Source organism: Notolepis coatsorum (genome assembly GCF_963971535.1).
Source record: "Notolepis coatsorum genome assembly, chromosome: 7".
NCBI classification, from domain to species: domain Eukaryota; kingdom Metazoa; phylum Chordata; class Actinopteri; order Aulopiformes; family Paralepididae; genus Notolepis; species Notolepis coatsorum.
In genome coordinates, this window is record NC_140171.1 from 158691071 (window position 1) to 158711613 (window position 20543).

The 20543-nt window shown below is 45.8% G+C and overlaps 1 protein-coding gene across 1 annotated transcript in view; it reads left to right on the top strand.

The window, feature by feature from the left end:
• Nucleotides 1–7407, top strand: part of LOC311232412 (voltage-dependent calcium channel gamma-5 subunit-like) — a gene marked incomplete at both ends in the record, with an annotated part of 90106 nt that extends 82699 nt beyond the window's left edge. Inside the window, one exon of the mRNA XM_084319196.1 lies at nt 7120–7407. Within this exon, the coding sequence (XP_084175322.1) occupies nt 7120–7407 (288 nt within the window). The remainder of the gene's footprint in view (nt 1–7119) is intronic.
• Between the last annotated feature and the right edge of the window lie 13136 nt (nt 7408–20543).

Consider the following 20543-nt stretch of genomic DNA (forward strand, 5'->3'; position numbering starts at 1 on the left):
CTGCCGCATGACAAAGGGTTAACCCTTTCACTACCACACTACAGAAGGTTAACCCTTTCACTACCACACTACCAAAAATGGTTAACCCTTTCACTGCGACAATGAAGAAAGGTTAACCCTTGCACTGCCGCACGACAAAGGGTTAACCCTTTCACTACCACTGTTATGTACCATGATCTTGATTACTCCTGTGTCACTGTGCATGCAGGTGATGGCTGCTAATTAGCTGATTGCTGCTGATTGGATACCTGCCTGGCAGCTTAAAGTGTTTTCAACATGTCTATGTTTCCATGGGCTTGGGATGCTGCTTCATATGATACTTCCCGATAATTATTTAAAGACCCGACCAAGGGCAAAAAAACACACATTTCCTCATCAACAACATGGACGTTTTGGTTCTCTAACGTTTTCATGGCAAGGAACCCCAAATTAATATAGAGTATAGAGACAGACCCCCGTCTGAGAAGATTACGCCCAGGGCTTGACATTAACTTTTTGGCTCACCAGCCACCAGTTTTCCAAAGTCACCAGCCAAAGATCGCACACACACACACACACACACACACACACACACACACACACACACACACACACACACACACACACACACACACACACACACACACACACACACACACCACACACACACACACACACACACACACCACACACACACACACACACACACACACACACACACACACACACACACACACACACACACACACACACACACACACACACACACACACACACACACACACACACACACACACACACACACACACACACACACACACACACACACACACACACACACACACACACACACACACACACACACACACACACACTATCCAAATTTCCAGTCCGTTTTTATAGTGTAAAGTTTGGAGAGAGAGAGAGAGAGAGAGAGAGAGAGAGAGAGAGAGAGAGAGAGAGAAGCCATAACTCAAACATCTATTAAATATTCACAATCCCTCGTGTGTGTCTCTCTCTCTGCACCTGTGATTGATGTATGTGTACGTGTTTGGACGTACTGTATTTGCCTGTGTATAACCATTTTGTACGTATTGATCATTCTGAGTTAATAAATCGTATTAACCGGATCCATTCCACTGAGTTAAGTTATTCATATTCTCAACATGTGTCTGCCTTTATTTATTCCCGAGATTATAATTGAGGTCACGGCTCATTTTCAATGTCGTCGAGACTTTTCAATGCACACATTTCTACAATATATATATCAATAATAAATATTAATAACTATCTATAGTACGTCTTCACACGTGGACCGCAGTACCAGAGTGCACCGCAGCAATTCGTATAAAATGAACATATAGGCATAAAATCAGCACACAAATTGACAAAATAAAAATGGCATACATTTCAGACACAAGAAGAGGTATAAAAGACAATAAAAGTAGTGCAATGTAAACGTGCAGACTTAACCCTTTCACTGCCACATGGCAGCCGGTTATATTTCGTATTGCATCGCGTCCCGCTCTGAGCCTTACGAGATACTCCTATCTCCTGTGATACCTAATGTATCTCCCACGAACAAAAACACATGCACCCCACCTGTATGGGGCCCCGCCCCTTATGGTGGCACCGCCCATATAACCATGACCCTGGTCATGAAACACCCTTCCTCTATTTTCGTCCCAGCGTATTGGATGCGTGCACCATACGAGCTAGCGGAATGAAAAGATTAAGGAAGATTAATAATGTTGGAAGCTTACCGGAGGTTGCTGGCCCCTGGCATCTTCGACGCATGTTTTCGGCGACACGACGGGCCTGTGATGTTCCTCGTTTGATGACTGCACATCGAGGTTCAGCTGTACAAGGCTGGCTGTCGGGCCAGCTTGTACTCAGGTAGGCCCTGTGTCTTCAGGCATGGGTATTAGTGTTAGTAATGCTGGTTTGTGTTGTTAACACAACCTTGTTGTGTGTTGGCGCCAGGGGCAAGATGGTTTGGTGAACGTTCTCTGCAGGGAACGGTTTCCAAGCTGTCTTGGGCGTGCTGCTAAAACATCTAAAGCTATGCTAACATGCTATCGCTACTGCCGCATGCTATCACTACTGCTAATTGCTATGCTGTTTTAATGTCTCCGCCGTGAGATGTTGTCACTCTCCCGCCTCTTGCCCGGTTCATCAATGAAGGTCAGTCGGTAGCTGTTGTGGGGTTTTGAGTTCTATTTACCTTTTTCGGGTAAATGGGTTAACAACGGGGTAGGTCGTGGCTAGGTTCTAGCCAGGTATTACCTTGTGTTCCGGCGGGGTTTGTTGAACGGTGTTCCCATCTGGGTTGGCGTCGGGTAGTGGGGCTATGGGTCCAGCCGACATGGTAAACATGTTGCGTGTCTGTGCACAGGCAATTGTTGTCTTGGGTTCCACATTGCCTGGCGTTAGGCTGCAGTAGTATAAGGGCAGGGCCGCTTGGGAGAAATGTGAGGCCCTGCGCGTTTTTAGACGCGAGGCCCCCCATCTCCTGGGGCGGCCCTGTGTAGGGGGCTATTGTTTCATTTTGTCACTCTGCTATGAGAAGGTCTGTCTTGCTACAGCTTTCTCTCCTCTCAAACCATTCATACTGACGGTCAATCGGTATACTGGGGGAGTAGTGCGGGGGGGGGGCTTTGTTTACCTTTTTTGGTAAATGGGCTAAACTAGGGCTGGTGTTCTGTTGTGAATATTTTGAATGAAGACGGGTCTGGTCCGTCTCCCCTTAAACTTTGTGTGTATGGGTTTGCTCATTCTACAGTTTTTGTGGTTTAGCTCTTTTATTCATTTAACCTTTTCATGGTCCACACCACAGTGGAGGGTGCTGTTTGCAATCACCACTGGTGCTCCATGTTAACGTCAGTCCTTTGTTTTTGATATATTGAAACAATGCCCCGCCCGGCCGACACCATGGGTCGGCCTGGCGAGTGGCTGGTGGGCTGTTAAGGCTTGTACCGCCACGGTATGGAATTGGCAACGATTAGAACTGTGTTCGAATTGGTGTTTTTTCTATTAAAGAAATGGTGTCTGGTGGAGGGGCCTTGAGGGCCGGCCGACGTCGACACATCGCGCAAGGTTGTTGACGTTATTAGCTTTGACCCAGCCGCAAGCTATAACCGCTCAGGGTTCCCCTCTCCGCAGGGGATTTTGGTCTTCTGCTGGAGCGCGGGCGGTATTGTCCTAGGCCCTACACCGCCTCACACCGCGCAGCCAGAAGAAGAGAGAGCACGGCCTCGTCAGCGGCGATGACGGGGCCCTCGACAGGCGGCCACGTTTCCCCCGCCAGTGGTGCCCTGGTTGGAGAATCGACAGGGTATCGCGAGGCCGACAGTCTTGGCGGCCGAGGGATCGGCCATTTTGGGTGATTTCGGTGTTGGTAAACCACTCCGTCGTCATTTTGCCGCGAGCAGCCCGCTCCCCGCTCAGTCCGCTTTCTGTTACCCTCAGAAGCGGGGCTCTGGGTGTGTTCCTTTGGCTGCGGGCCGCGAACCTTCTTGAAGCGTATGCGGCCCCATTCTTCGCTTCTCATGGAGACAGGGGCTGACACCCAGTTGATGGCTGAGCCTGGGTCTGTCCGTGAGAATGTTGTGCTGTCAAGCGGCTCCCACACCTTGAACTGTGTTGGTTGAGCCTGGTGTTACGTCTGTCAACTTAAGTGTTGTCAGCAGGGGGGCTCGAAACCTTTTGAGGCACACAGTGCGGGCTTCCCCGGCCTCGCCTTCGCCAGGCCAGGTATCATGTTGGTGCTCCCACTCCTGGAATATTGGCAAGTGGTCGCAGCTCACATGGTTTGGGGTGGTAGTGATATCACTGCAGGGCTACGGTGTGTAGGAACCCATGGGGGCCTTACACCTTGCATGTCCGGCTGCAGAACAACTCCTTCAGCATGTTCTGGAGGGGTGTTCAGTGGGGTTTTTTTTTTTTGATCGGAAGCCCCCCGTATCAGACAGGCCCTTTTCTGTCGGGGTTCCCCCTTGGGTGCGATTGCCTCGTGGGTGGTGTCAGGGTCAGGTGTTCCGACACGGAACGCGCTCCTCGCACGATTCCAGGGTTGTCTTCGCACAGCGGGGGGGACCGGGCCAACTATCTACAGTTCCTGGCGGACCTGCGCCACGTGACGGCGGGTGCGTTGGGAGTGTCGTCACATATGACTACGGCAGTACCATATGTCGAGGTAGATGGAGAGAATGGTGAGGCGGGGACTTGTGTTTACACAACCCCACCCGTTTTCAGGTTTGGTACAGACCCTGTTGTCGGGGTCTCCAGCAGGGACAGCTCTGGTCGACGAGATCCAATCTCTGTGGACGAAGCAAGCCATCGTCGTGGCGTTCTCCTCCCGGTGTTCTCTGCCCGAGAAGTCGGGAGGGAGGGGTGTAAGACCCAGGCTGGACCTGTCCCATGGGAAGGTTCAGCATTTTTTTGGATCGTCTCCTACCTGTTGAACACTGTCAGGTGGGGGTCTGGTTCTCCTCCATAGACCTGTAGGATGCGTATGCGCATCCCCGATCTTCCATCCTAGGGCTTACCTACGCTTCCTTTGCAGGGTTAGCGTATGAGTACCAGAGGCTGCCGTTCGGTTTTCTCTGGCTCCCCGCATCTTCACCAAGTGCGTGGAGGCCGCACTGGGGCCTCTGCGTCATCCGGGGTTACGGAGTGTTCTGCCCTGATGACGTTCTGGTCCTTCGCGGTCAAGGTGGATCGTCAGGTCTCGTACCAGGCAGGTCTCTACCAGCCTGGGGTTGCTGTAGACTGGATGTAGAGTATTCCTCTTCCCAGTCAACGGTTGGAGGGCTATGGGCATCCATCTCAGAGCGTGTTGTCAACACGCTCGGGAGGTTCCGTCCTAGGACGGTTACGGCGCTGTCTCACGTCGCGTTTTCACCGACGCCTCCCTCGCTGGTGATGCGTCGGGCCAACGCAGTAGGGGGCAGCTGGCAAACCATGCTGCCTGGTCTGCGCTACGTTCAATGTGTTGGTGTTGAAAGCGGTCCTTCTGGTCCACAAATGGTGTTGATCAGGACGGACGATACGACGTCAGTGTCGTGTATCGACAGACAGGGAGGAGTACGCTCCCCCTGTCTGCACCAGGCGGCGGGCGGCTGGCTATGGGCGTCCTCCATCTGCGCGGCCTAAGGGCTCCCCACATCCCCGGCAGGGAGAATGTGGGTGCAGGTGTACTGTCGCGGGGCGGCCCTCATCCTGACGGGTGAGGATTGCGTCTGGACATGGCCAGGCAGGTCTGGGACCGATGCCGTGCCGCCAGGGATTCTTCCCCATACATCTGTTAGGTCAGTTGTTGGGACGGGTACGTTGAGGGGCGCAGGTTCTTGATCCTGATGGTGTTACCATCTGGAATGCGCATGCTCCCTCCACTGTCGCGCTTACGCGGGCAGATGACGTATGTTCCAAGTGTGGTGTAAGGCGGGGGGCCAGGACTCAGTCTCCTGCCCCCTGGTTGCTGTCCTTAGTTACCTCCAGTCTCTCCTTGATAGACTGTCGGCTTCGACGGTGAGGGTATATGCAGCAGCTATATCCTCCTATCATGAGGGGTTTGAGGGGATGTCTTGTTCAGCCACCCTCTTGTGAAGCGTTTCCTGCTTGGCGCTCGACGCGTTAAGCCGGTGCAACGCTCCTTGGCTCCGACTTGGGATCTTCAATTGGTCCTCGGTCGGTTGTCCTTGGCCCCGTTTGAGCCGCTCGAGCGGGCGCCGTTGGGACAGCTGTCCTTCAGGACCGCGTTCCTTCTGGTTGTCACTTCCGCTAAACGCGTAGGTGAGCTCTGTGCTCTCTCGGTACATCCAGAGTGCCTGTCTTTTCGGACCGATTGCGGTGTCACTCTGCGACCTAATCCTGCTTTCGTGCCTAAGAATATCCGGAGTTCCTTCCGCTCCCGGGATATTGTGGTTCAGGCGTTTCGTCCTCCTCCTCACACTGGTGAGTTAGATGCGGGCCTTCACCTGTCATGTCCAGTCCGTGCTTGGGGATTTACCTCAGCCGTACTCAGGATTTCAGGGTTACCGACCAGCTTTTTGTCTGTTACGGTGGGGCTCGTGCTGGTAAGGCACTGTCGGAGCAGCGCCTGTCCCATTGGTTGTGCGAGGGTGTTACCCTCTGCTACACGCTGGCTGGGCAGGATCCCCCTGGGGGCGTCAGGGCGCACTCCACTCGTGGGGTGGCTGCCTCTGCCGCTCTCCTGGGTGGGGCCTCGGTGGAGGCCATCTGTGCTGCAGCTTCATGGTCCTCCCCGGGCTCCTTTGTAAGGTTTTTCCTCATGGACATGACCGGGGGTTCTGTCTCCCAGGCGGTTCTGGGGTCTGTGGCCTTTCCTGCTTCCCGTCCTTTGGTCGGGTAGCAGGAGTGTATGGGTATGGGCCGCAGTGTGTTGAGTCACACGTGGTTCCGCCTGTACGGTGTGTTCAAGGGGTTCTGGCTCCCTCTTGTTCGCATTCAGGTGGAGTTGACTGCGCCCCCCCTTCGTTAGGAAGGATGGGGTGACAGGGCTCCCCGCACCCCTTGATGTGGGCTTACGGGTCCTCAGGGGGTACATCTGTCGGGTCTCGCGCCCGCTCTTCCCCATTATCTCGTAAGGCTCAGAGCGGGACGCGATGCAATACGAAATATAACGATAGGTTATGTAGATAACCTAGTTATATTAGTATTGGCTAAGCGTCCCGCTCTGCGCGCCCTGAGTTCCCTCTTGAGGGATCTTTTCCTGGGACGGGTTTTGGCGAGGAAGGGTGTTTCATGACCAGGGTCATGGTTATATGGGCGGTGCCACCATAAGGGGCGGGGCCCCATACAGGTGGGGTGCATGTGTTTTTGTTCGTGGGAGATACATTAGGTATCACAGGAGATAGGAGTATCTCGTAAGGCTCAGAGCGGGACGCTTAGCCAATACTAATATAACTTAACCCTTTACCATCACACAACCCACGGCGATGCTCCATCATTAGCATCCGCGGAGCTAATGATGCTAATGAGGGATCATCGCCGTCGGTTGTGTGATAGTAAAGGGCTAACCTTCTGTATTGTCACAGTGACAATTGATACCGGCTGTCGTGTGGCAGTGAAAGAACAGGGCCCTGTGTCTCCATCTGCCCCCCCCCCCCCCCCATGCAGACGGCGGGCGTCCTGTCGGTGTATCTGTTCATGAAGCGCTACGCGGCGGAGGAGGAGACGTGCCGACCCCACCACCACCACCAGGGCTGCTGCCGGCCGCCCCGCCTCAGCTCCTGCTCCGACTACTCCGCACAGTTCCTCCACCCGGATGCCGGGGGCGCGACGGCGTCCTCCTCCATCTCCTCCTCCGACGAGGCCTCCCTCCAGATGAACTCCTCCACCTACCCGGCCCTCCTTAAGTGTCCCGAGTACGACCATGATAATACTGTGTCCTCCTCACCCTGCTGAAGCCTCCCAACCCCCCCCCCCCCCCCCCCCACCACAGGAGCTTGAAGAATTAGGGTTTATAGCCCAACAGTAGGGTGTTAGGGACCAATTTTAAACATTGCTTCTGCTGGTACAATTGATATACAGACTCTAAGAAGCACAACGCACTTTGTTTCGTGAAGATAGGCCCTACCATTGCAGAGATACAACACTTTTTGTGAACCAAGACGGGTTCAAAAAGGTTGCGCACCTCACTGCATAATGTTAATGAGACACCTGTGTTCAGGAATGGCACCAAATGCACCTTTTTTACCACTACTTTTGACATACTTTCCTTAATAGCTTAATATAGGTTGGTCACATTGTAATGACATTTTCAGGGATGATAGAGACTATAATGCTTGACATAAAAAAATAAAGAAATCTGAAAATATTATGCTAATTCAATTAATAATATGCAAATATATGTGTAATTTATGCGAAAATCATGATTAAAGACACTTTTAACCGCTCCATTTACCCCAATCACTTAAAATTGTTATAAGTAACATTGCTCCCTTTGTGCTGAACATGATTTGTAGTAATATGTGATGAATTCATAAATAATTGTGATTTTAATCCATACATATTATGAAAATGATTTATATAATAGGCTAAACATAGTATTGTGAACTATGTGAACTGAGTTATGATAAGCCCATTTATTTTCATGTAACTATTTTATATAAATCTATATATATATAATATACATATAAAATATACATATATATTGGGGATGTCCGATATTATCGGCCGATATTGGCATTAAAATGTAATATCGGAAATTATCGGTATCTGTTTAAATTTCTTTATAAAAATCTTTACATTTATTTAACCTTTATTTACCCAGGCAAGCAAGTAAGAACAAATTTGTATTTTATTTATTGTGAAAAGTATGCATAATGTTGTGTTTGGGGGGCGGGGGGGGGGGGGGGGGGACCCTGCATGTATCGGTTGATATCGGTATCGGAAATTAAGAGTTGGACAATATCGGTATATCGGTAAAAAAGCCAATATCGAACATCCCTAATATATATATAAATAATATACATATTACGTTACCATTGACAATTAGCAGGCTCGATGTCGGATCAATGTAACATAATAAGGAGACGGTAGCCAAAGTAATCAACAAAGAATATTTAATTAATAATTACCATAGTTTTGAACAGCCCTTTGTTTGAAATGTTATGACTAAACCAGTCAAATGACAAATTAGATTCCAGACATTGTCAAAATAAAATAGTCAAAGCAGTTTACTGTTGAGTAAATAATAATAATAATATGATTACAAATGCATAACACATAGAATGCATTTCATATTAATAATAAAACCAAGTTACTTAGAAATAATGAGCTCCAAACTTAATTCATCATCTCATCTCTCATTTTTCAATTGTAAGGTCTCCAATTTGCAAGTCTTGTAGCAGTCAGTGGGAATTCCCATTCATCACCAACATCGTATTTTATTTTGTATAGTGTGTTCAGGGGGTTTGCTCTTTTTTTGGTCACCTGGAGCACAGTGCCAGCGTGCCACACTGGGGCTGATCTGGAGCACAGTGCCAGCGTGCCACACTGGGGCTGATCTGGAGCACAGTGCCAGCGTACCACCCTGGGGCTGATCTGGAGCACAGTGCCAGCGTGCCACACTGGGGCTGATCTGGAGCACAGTGCCAGCGTGCCACACTGGGGCTGATCTGGAGCACAGTGCCAGCGTGCCACACTGGGGCTGAATCCTTTTCTTCACCTGGAGCACAGTGCCAGCGTGCCACACTGGGGCTGAATCCTTTTCTTCACCTGGAGCACAGTGCCAGCGTGCCACACTGGGGCTGAATCCTTTTCTTCACCTGGAGCACAGTGCCAGCGTACCACACTGGGGCTGAATCCTTTTCTTCACCTGGAGCACAGTGCCAGCGTGCCACACTGGGGCTGAATCCTTTTCTTCACCTGGAGCACAGTGCCAGCGTGCCACACTGGGGCTGAATCCTTTTCTTCGCAGCAGTTGTGTTGCACCCTCTGCCCCACCAACTTCTCAGGTTGCTTTAGGTAGTCAGTGACATTATCTTTCTGTGTTTCCTTCTGTCCTTTCTTCCTTGCTGCACTCAGTTTCTCTGCCAACTTCCTTTTCTCTTCAACAAGTCTTGCCATGGCTTCTTCGTGTGTTCTATAAGTTAGAGCCGGCTACAGATAATTTTCTTCCTCTGCTTCCTCAGTTTCCAACTGGTTGATATGCAAAACTTCAGACAGATTTGATGTCAACTCCTCCACAGAGAAGACGTGAACTGTCCCATGCCTGGTCACTGTCTGTTGGAAGAGTTCCCTTCTCCCATCTGCTTTAAAGGGGAACTATTTTACTATTTCTTTCACTATTTGGGCAATTTTACACAATTCCTGTGAGTTTATGGAACACCTCTGTAATTATATATTTTTTTTAATTCATTGTTTTGTATTTCTAATCAAGTCCTCAAAAACAGCATTTTTCTACCTCAAGATCTCGAGCCGTTTTGAGCCTGGGCTCCTAAACCACTGCGCCGCGGCGCCGGCGCCTGAACATTATCATGCAGCGGTGTCTTTCTGACATCACAAATCATCACATTTTCAGATGACTCAGTTCAGTGAGGGTGAATATTGTGAGAGGAGAATTGGAAGAATGCGCCAATATGAGAATTAGAGACATAGATCATATTAATATAAGTCCACATAGCTAGGAAACAATGCTAAACACTGAAAAAGGCCATTTATAAGATAGTTCCCCTTTAAGGACCGTCTTGTGAAACTGTAACTGAGTGACTAAGGCTTGTGTTTTGTACGACAAGTCATCAGGAAGGGCACAACTCTATCAGCTGAGTAACAATGTTCATCAAAGTGTTGAGTGCTACAGTGTAGGTTAGTTTATTAGGACAAGTGCATGACAGTAAGGTTAGTTAGGGTTAGATATTTTTATTTTTTATTTAATTTTTTAGATAATGGTTGAAGAAGTGCGTCTTTAGTCGACGGCGACGGGGTTTCGGCTGTTCTAACTGGGGTGGGTAGTTCGTTCCACCATTGTGGGGCAAGGACTGAGAATAGGCGGCTTCTCCTTGATGACCCTCCGGGAGCTTGGATAGGAGTAGGTCTGAGGCGGCCAGAAGATGCAGAGCGTAGGGGTCTTGAGGGTGTGTAGTTGGAGACCATTGACCGGAGATAGGCGGGAGCGGTTCCCTTTGCCGCACGGTATGCCAGGTCGAGGGCCTTGAAGCGGATTCGTGCAGCAATGGGGAGCCAGTGCAGGTCCCTAAGAAGTGGGGTGACATGGGCCGACTTCGGTAGGTTTGAGATCAGGCGGGCCGCTGCGTTCTGAATGAGTTGAAGAGGCTTGGTGGCAGTGGCCGGGAGGCCAGCAAGCAGTGCGTTGCAGTAGTCGAGGCGGGAGATGACTGTTGATTGGACGAGGAGTTGGGTGGCTTCTTTTGTCAGGAAGGGGCGGATCCTTCTGACGTTGCTCAGGAGGAATCTGCAGGTTCTGGTTGTCGCTGCGATGTGAGCATTATAGGTAACAGTATAGGTAAGTATAGTATAGGTAAGCAGTATAGGTAACAGAGTCTAGGGTGTAGACAATAATAATAACAATACATCAGATTTATATAGCGCTTTTCCTAATGCTCAAAGACACATTACAAAACAAACAATGCAATACAGTTTTAGTAGAGAAAATAAAATAAAAATGATATAAAAAGGTGAGAGAGGAAGGGTTGAAATGGCTTGAAAGCAAGAGTAAAAGGGTGGGTTTTGAGGGCTTTTTTAAATGATAAGAGGGTGTCTGCATGACGGATATGGTTGGGCAGGGCGTTCCAGAGGGTGGGGCAGTGGAGGCTCGCCACTAGGGGCGCTCGGGCGCCGCCCCCCCTGGTTAATCCTGGTTAAAAGAGAGATGAACAAGAAATCTTTTTTTTTTGTTTTTTGTTTTATAGCCCTATAAATGTTTAAACATGTTTAAAATGAATAATATTTACTCATTTTAAGTATGTTTGTGTTTCCAATGTACAATATAACGTTAATAATATCAAATATAAATAATCGTTTTCCTGAACAGGAAGTGACTCACGTTCCGTTACCGTAGCCTCATTTCTCCTAGCCTTATTTCTCTCGTCTCGGGCTAGACGCAATAGCGCTCTGAGTGCGCGTGCACGCCGTGCACTGTTTCATCGCTGTATCCGTCGCAGCCAATCAGTGCGTAACGCGCTGTGCGTTGAAATATGATGTATTATGATGGAAGCCGGGCGCGATTTGAAGCGGTCTAAGCCAGCAGCCTTAGCAGCGTCTATAATTTCCGTAGCCGCATTTCGCGGAGACGCTCTCTGATTGGCCGACTTCGTTTTTTTTTCGTAGCCGCATTTCGCGGAGACGCTCTCTGATTGGCCGACGTCAGTTTCTGTTGTAGCTGTTGTGTAACTTGTGTTGTTGTGATGCAGCTATTTGTCTTAGAGCGTGACAGCAAGTTCTTTCGACGGTTAAGCTTAGGCACTCTTTCAAAGTTGGTTAAGGTTAGAGTTTGTCTTAGAGCATGGCGATAGAATGCCAGGTAGTTTGCAGTCTGTTCGACGCGGAAATGGGCAAAGAAATCATCACAGTACTTGTGTTGTGTGGTGCTAACACTTGGCTAACAAGAAGCTATATGGCGGATGCAGTCTGGACAGTGGTCTGGATATACATCAACAGTCTGGGACTGTGGGACAGTGGATTATACACTTTATCAAGCCCTCCTGCCCTGGACGTTTCAACTAAACAGTGAGTCTCTCTCTCTCTCGCTCTCTCAACACAGCGATGCTGTGTTCCTGTGTCTCCGAGAAATGCGGCTACGGAAAGTATTGACGGTGCTTGCTGAGATGATAATAGCGCTTCAAAACGCGCTGCTGTGTTGTGAACTATAACATTAATTTCGCTGATGCATAATTAATGGATGAATGAATGAATGGTGAGTTGTTTAAAATGACAACATATACATGTGTTAATTATTTTATTGGATTGATCCGAGAGACAGAGAGAGAGATTGCTCCAGAGCATTTATTAACGTTACATTTTCAACTCGACCTAACGTGAACCCCCTGCGACCACCCAACAGTAGATAGTACGGGCCGCCACTGGGGTGGGGGCAGCTGCAGCGAAGGCCCTGTCGCCCCCCAGGTCCGGAGCTTAGTCCTGATGGGTTGGAGGAGGTTAGCATCTGCGGACCTGAGGCAGCGGGTAGGCGTGTGGTGGAGGTCAGGGGTCAGAGAGGTAGGAGGGGGCCAGGTTGTTGAGGGTAGGCGTGTGGTGGAGGAGGAGGTCAGAGAGGTAGGAGGGGGCCAGGTTGTTGAGGGTAGGCGTGTGGTGGAGGAGGAGGTCAGAGAGGTAGGAGGGGGCCAGGTTGTTGAGGGTAGGCGTGTGGTGGAGGAGGAGGTCAGAGAGGTAGGAGGGGGCCAGGTTGTTGAGGGTAGGCGTGTGGTGGAGGAGGAGGTCAGAGAGGTAGGAGGGGGCCAGGTTGTTGAGGGCTTTGAAGGTGATGAGTGGAATTTTGAACTGAGTCCTGTACATGATGGGGAGCCAGTGGAGATCGTGGAGGATGGGGGGGTGATGTGGTCGGAGTGGCGGGTTGAGGTGAGCAGCAGAGTTTTGGACGTATTGTAGTTTATTGAGGACTTTGGTGGATGTGCCATACAGGATGCTGTTGCAGTAGTCCAGTCGGGAAGTGATAAGTGCGTGGGTAAGTGTTCCGGCAGCAGAGAAGGATAGTGAGGGGCGTAGACTGTTCAAGTAGGTACTGTATATTACCGCTAATTTGCTAAGACTGGAGACACAGAGCCTGGTGTAGTTCACGTTCACGCCACATGATGGTGACAGAGAAGTCCTGGCCTACAAATCATGAGGAAAATGATGAAGCAAAAATATTATCATTCCCTCTAATATCGCAACATAAGATAAGATATTCCTTTATTGATCCCTGCCTTGAGGAAATACATGTTTTTTTCCTCCAAATCTTCCAGTGCAATTCAAAGTGTATTTGTATTTTCGCATGAATGCACAATTCTGTCACTTGCTCATTCTGTCACGCCACCGCAAGAATTAACGCACCAAGTAGAAATCTATCAACATCGACGATGTAATCTGTAATCTGTCAATATGCTGAGATAATATCACCTAATTCAACACACCTGAACGTGTTGCAAGAGATAATACTCAGATCACTCCACATTTTAGAATTACATTTTTTTGGAGTAAATCCTTGATTAATCTGAATTGTGTTGAAAAAAGTGTTTTGACTTGTTTCAAGGAAAATTTGTTTTTACTCAACACAAGACTATAAAAGAACTTGAAGATGGAAGGTTTTGGCAAACCCAGTGGGTTGTGTGATAGTAAAGGGCTAACCTTCTGTATTGTCACAGTGAAAGGGTTAACCGGCTGTCGTGTGGCAGTGAAAGGGTTAAAGGCAGGGTCAAGGAGGTTCTAGAACACTATCAGTCCTGTGCTAATAAAAATGTTTAAAGGGTTAATGGCCCTCATGAGAATCCAGCTTAATCCATGTTTGTGATACCAGCCCTAAGATAATGTAGATAAATGTAGCAAAGAAAGGAGTGAATATAAACATTTCACGCTTTGTTATCATTAAGGGGGTACTTTGTCTTGTGCTATATCACCTCATGGGTCTCATTCTCCAACGACTTACGACAAAAAGGGCTTTCTCTTAGGGCCATTTGAGACCTTTTCGGGCAAGACATGAATATAGACAATATATTATAATTAGGGCTGTCAAAATTAATGCTTTAACTTTGGAGATTAATTAAAATTAATTAAAGCATTAAAATAAATGTATCTAGATTAATCTATGGAGTGAAAAATCTTCAACATTCTGAACTTTCAGCAGTATATTTGCTTGTTTTTTTTTTGCATCGACTCATGCACCTTTTTGAAAATCATCTGACATGAAGATGGAACACATTTTTGTTGTTAATATGATTTATATTACTATTAAAATAGTATTTGAATCTAAATATACTGTCTTTGTTATGATTTTACATTAATTCCATGATTTTACTCAAGTAAATATCTGTTACAAGCTTCGGTCTTAAATCGAAAAATGCAATTTTTTATCTAGATTAATTACAGAAAATTGTGAAATTAATTAGTTAATTTTTTTTTATCTATTGACATCACTTTAATTATAATATAATATTAATTATATATGTTTTATTGGGACGGTTGGTGAATCCCAAAATCTTCCCGAAAAGGTCTCAAATGGCCATAAGAGAAAGCCCTTTTTGTCGCAAGTCCTTGGTGAATGAGACCCAATTATTGCTAACAACATGAATATTAAATGTTGCATGGTGTGAACTCTACATAATATTGATTAGGGGTGGAACGGTTCACAAAATCGACGGTTCGGTTCGTATCACGGTTTTAGGTTTACGGTTTTCGGTTCGGTATAGGCCCTATGTTGTTTTTTATTAAAAAAAAAAATTAACACCCCAAAAATACCATACATCAACATAAGATATATAGCCTAAAAATAATCCAACTTTTCAGTTATTCTCAAGGACGTAGTCATGCAAAAACTGAAAGAATGAGGCCATTTGACATCAGGCACATTATTTTGACAGTGACGGTTAGAGCTAGGAGAGATTTTGGTACAGCAAGAGGGGAGGCATTGCTGATTTAAACATGCTTCTCATTTATTTGGTAAAAAAAAAGTTTACCTTTAATAATGTTTGGCACACAAAGACCGAACTGACTGAAAAATATAGGCAACATTTGTCAAAGTATTAACTCATCAATATACCCCCCTTCCCCACTAATCGAACTGGTGTCGTGGAGTCACTTCTCTGTGAGCGTTTCCACGGTTAGCTTGCGGCTAACATTAGTAAGCTTGCGGCTAAAGTTAGTTAGCTCGTAGCTAACGTAACGTTATATAACCAAACAATACACACATGCCCCGAATGCGTACCGCTCCGTACGACCTCCGCGGTTCGGGGCAGGTGTGTATTGTTTGGTACACGGTTCGAATGCGTACCGTTCCACCCCTAATATTGATGGAATGCAACATTTCTTCATCAAAGTATCACACCACATGTAGACAAGCCTTTTTTTCAAACAAAAACAACAAATACTAATCAAAAATAGACCTTGGCAAACCAAACCTTTTCACTTGGCACTGTTTTCTTAGTATATCCACGTGATGGCATTGTGTTGTTTTGAGGTGCTGTCGCTGGGTCAGTGTTACAATAACAGGAATTTGTATTGACTTCTGGGTCAAAATGAATGTGGTAATACACATGTTTTGTATAAAGAAGAAATACTGTAATATTGGTCATTGGCTAACTCACCCAGCGACATGATGCATACATCCTAACCTTCAGAACAGAACTGTATTTATTCTGTTTATTTCTCTCTGTAAATATAATAATCACAATTGTGTACATAAAGGAAATGTTGTATGTAAAACCACAAGGGTGTTTTATTGTCAAGTAGTCCTCATCAATATTCCTTATTATAATATTTGTGACAGCTGCTTTGCCTCTTGCCTTTTTATTGCGTATAATGTTATAATTACATGTAATCAACACTACTTTCATGTCTGAAATGGAAAATATTTCACATTTGTATTTTTACAAAGTAATTTTCATGATGTTAATGTACTGTGTATTATCTTACTGTGTATGGTAAATAAAGTTTAATGGGATTTGATGAACCTGAGAATATCTTCTCTTTCTCTCACTGGCTCTATGTTATTATGTCAGTTGATTCCATGGCAACTTTTAAGACATTGAGTAGCACAATGTCTCCCCCTAGTGGGAGAAGGTGTGTATGTAAAGTTGGCAGTACAGCGTACACAAGAGATTTCTGTTGTGTGATAGTAAAGGGTTAACCTTCTGTCGTGTGGCAGTGAAAGGTAGACTGCTGTTTCTATTGTTAAGCTCTTAAATTCTGTATATCACTCCGCTCTCATATTTATCACTGGTGATAGTTATGGTACTCATCACTGTATCATATGTATCATGGTACTCATCACTGTATCATATGTATCATGGTACTCATCACTGTATCATATGTATCATGGTACTCATCACTGCATCATATTTATCATGGTACTCATCACTGTATCATATTTATCATGGTACTCATCACTGCATCATATTTATCATGGTACTCATCACTGCATCATATTTATCACGGTACTCATCACTGTATCATATTTATCACGGTACTCATCACTGTATCATATTTATCATGGTACTCATCACTGCATCATATTTATCATGGTACTCATCACTGTATCATATTTATCATGGTACTCATCACTGCATCATATTTATCGTGGTACTCATCACTGCATCATATTTATCACGGTACTCATCACTGTATCATATTTATCATGGTACTCATCACTGCATCATATTTATCACGGTACTCATCACTGTATCATATTTATCATGGTACTTATCACTGCATCATATTTATCATGGTACTCATCACTGCATCATATTTATCATGGTACTCATCACTGCATCATATTTATCATGGTACTCATCACTGCATCATATTTATCACGGTACTCATCACTGTATCATATTTATCATGGTACTCATCACTGTATCATATGTATCATGGTACTCATCACTGTATCATATTTATCATGGTACTCATCACTGCATCATATGTATCATGGTACTCATCACTGCATCATATTTATCATGGTACTCATCACTGCATCATATTTATCATGGTACTCATCACTGCATCATATTTATCATGGTACTCATCACTGCATCATATTTATCATGGTACTCATCACTGCATCATATTTATCATGGTACTCATCACTGTATCATATTTATCACGGTACTCATCACTGCATCATATTTATCACGGTACTCATCACTGTATCATATTTATCATGGTACTCATCACTGCATCATATTTATCATGGTACTCATCACTGCATCATATTTATCACGGTACTCATCACTGTATCATATTTATCATGGTACTCATCACTGCATCATATTTATCACGGTACTCATCACTGTATCATATTTATCACGGTACTCATCACTGTATCATATTTATCACGGTACTCATCACTGTATCATATTTATCATGGTACTCATCACTGTATCATATGTATCACGGTACTCATCACTGCATCATATTTATCACGGTACTCATCACTGCATCATATTTATCACGGTACTCATCACTGCATCATATTTATCATGGTACTCATCACTGCATCATATTTATCACGGTACTCATCACTGCATCATATTTATCATGGTACTCATCACTGCATCATATTTATCACGGTACTCATCACTGCATCATATTTATCATGGTACTCATCACTGCATCATATTTATCATGGTACTCATCACTGTATCATATTTATCATGGTACTCATCACTGTATCATATTTATCACGGTACTCATCACTGCATCATATTTATCATGGTACTCATCACTGCATCATATTTATCATGGTACTCATCACTGTATCATATTTATCATGGTACTCATCACTGCATCATATTTATCATGGTACTCATCACTGTATCATATGTATCATGGTACTCATCACTATCATATTTATCATGATCAAGTCAAGTCAAAAGTTTTATTTGTCACGGCATACAAGGCATACAGTGAAATGCGGGTGGTCATGCTCGCAGCGATTGTGCAATAATACAAGTAATAAGAATAAGACATAACAGGTATAATGTATTATTTGTATATAATTATGTACACTACTATACAATATACAGTTATACTATATATCCTTATGCTATCTTGCTATATCCATCTATTACTATACAAGAACCACTCCTGTTCTTAAAAAAAAAAAAAAAATTTCATTGTGTAAAGTGACCGTTTAGTGTGAGCGTGTGCAGCATGTGTGTGTGTGTTCGTGCTAAAGTGACTGTTAGTGTGTAAGCGTATACAGTATGTGTGTTGTGTGTGTGCTCATGTGTGCTTGTGTGTGGAGAGTTCAGTGTTCAAGACTCTGATGGCCTGGGGGAAGAAGCTGAGCCGAAGTCTCTCTGTCCTAGTTGCTGGTGTCCGCAGGCGTTTGAACAGGCTGTTGTTGGGGTGGTGGGGGTCTTTCATTATTCTGCAGGCTCTGGATTTGCACCTCTTGTTGTATAAATCCTGCAGGGGTGGTAGTGCAATACCCGTAGTACGCTCAGCTGAGCGCACCACTCTCTGTAGGGCCTTCTTGTCCTGTTCCTTGCTGTATCCATACCAGGCAGTGATGTTTCCAGTCAGAATTCTCTCTACAGCCCCGGAATAGAAGGAGTGGAGTATCTTCCCCAATACTCTGAACTTACTTAGCTGTCTCAGGTGATAGAGGTGCTGGCTGTTTCGCCTTTTTCACCACAGAATCTATGTGTGTAGACCATGTCAGGTCCTCTGTGATGTGGACTCCCAGGTACTTGAAACTGCTCACCCTGTCCATGATAGCCCCGTTTATCCACAGTATATTCTCCTAAAATCCACAATCAGCTCTTTGGTTTTACCAATGTTCATGAGTAGGCTGTTGTCCCGGCACCAGCGTGCCAGTTCATCAACCTCCTCCCGATAGGCCTTCTCGTCGTTGTCAGAGATCAGCCCCACCACCACCGTGTCGTCCGCAAACTTCACTATGGAGTTGGAGCTGAACCTGGCCACACAGTCATGTGCAGGGACGTGCACAAGACTTTAGAAAGGCAGGTGCCCGAAATCATAAATGGGCATTAATTAGTCAATGTAATGCGAGCGCGCGATTTTTGGGGTTAATACAAGTATATCATGGTACATTCAGTTTCACCGATAGATGTCACCAAAACTACATAGTGTCCCTTTAATAACACAATATGCGCTCCAGACCAACAGCTGCGAGAGCGAGAGAGCGAGAGAGCGAGAGAGCGAGAGAGCGAGAGAGAGAGAGAGAGAGAGAGAGAGAGAGAGAGAGAGAGAGAGAGAGAGAGAGAGAGAGAGAGATTTTCCTGCAGCAGACAGGGAGGGGCTGGCGACGTGTTTCACGGAAATATACAGTGCACTGCAAACCCGACATTTTATTTTGTTGGGCAAATACCTTACCTGATGAAGTGTACTCTTGCTTTGTTTTAGTTGAAATAGTAACTGTAAAAAAAGAGGTCTCGACTCGAGTGTGAGGGCACTGTGAGCTCAACAACAGCTGGATATCAATTTCCTGTTCAGTGCACTGCTGGCCCTGCGCGGTTTACATGTTGGCTGGAAGGACCTATTATTTACGAGAGGGGTGGCATTTCCCTCTCTTTCTTTACCTAATATTTAGATTCTATCGTGACAGCTTTCATTTGGAAGGGCAGGGCAGTATATATATATGTGCAACTGTAAAAAAAAAAAAAAAAAAAGAGGGTGGCATAAAAAGGGCACTTTCTAATGAGAAATGAAAAAGGCAGGTGCCCGGGCACCCCTTCACCCCTATGTATGCACGTGCCTGGTCATGTGTGTACAGTGAATACATCAGGGGGCTCAGAACGCAGCCCTGGGGGGACCCGATACTCAGGGTGATTTTGCTGGAGGTCTGACCCCCCACCCTGACCGCCTGGGGCCTGTCACTTAGAAAGTCCAGGATCCAGGCGCTCATGGCGGAGCTCAGACCCAGATCCATCAGCTTGTCAACCAGTCTGGTGGGGACTATGGTGTTGAAAGCTGAATGTCAATGAAGTCAATGAACAGCAAGCTCACATAGCCCCCCTTCTGACTGTCAAGGTAAGATAGTGTGTTGTGTAGTACTTGGGAGACCGCATCGTCAGTGGACCTGTTTGTCCTGTATGCAAACTGCAGTGGGTCCATGTTACTGGGGAGGGAGGCACAGATCCTTGACCAGCCTCTCGAAGCATTTCATGACCACAGAGGTGAGTGCCACCGGTCTGTAGTCATTAAGGCCTGCCTCATAAAGGAATATCTGGTAAGTAATAATAATAATAATAATAATAATAATAATAATAATAATAATAATAATAATAATAATAATAATAATAATAATAATAATAATATCTTAAATTTATATAGCGCCTTTCAGGAGACCCAAGGCGCTTAACAGCTAAGGGAGGGGGACAGGGAACAACGTAACAACAAAAGAT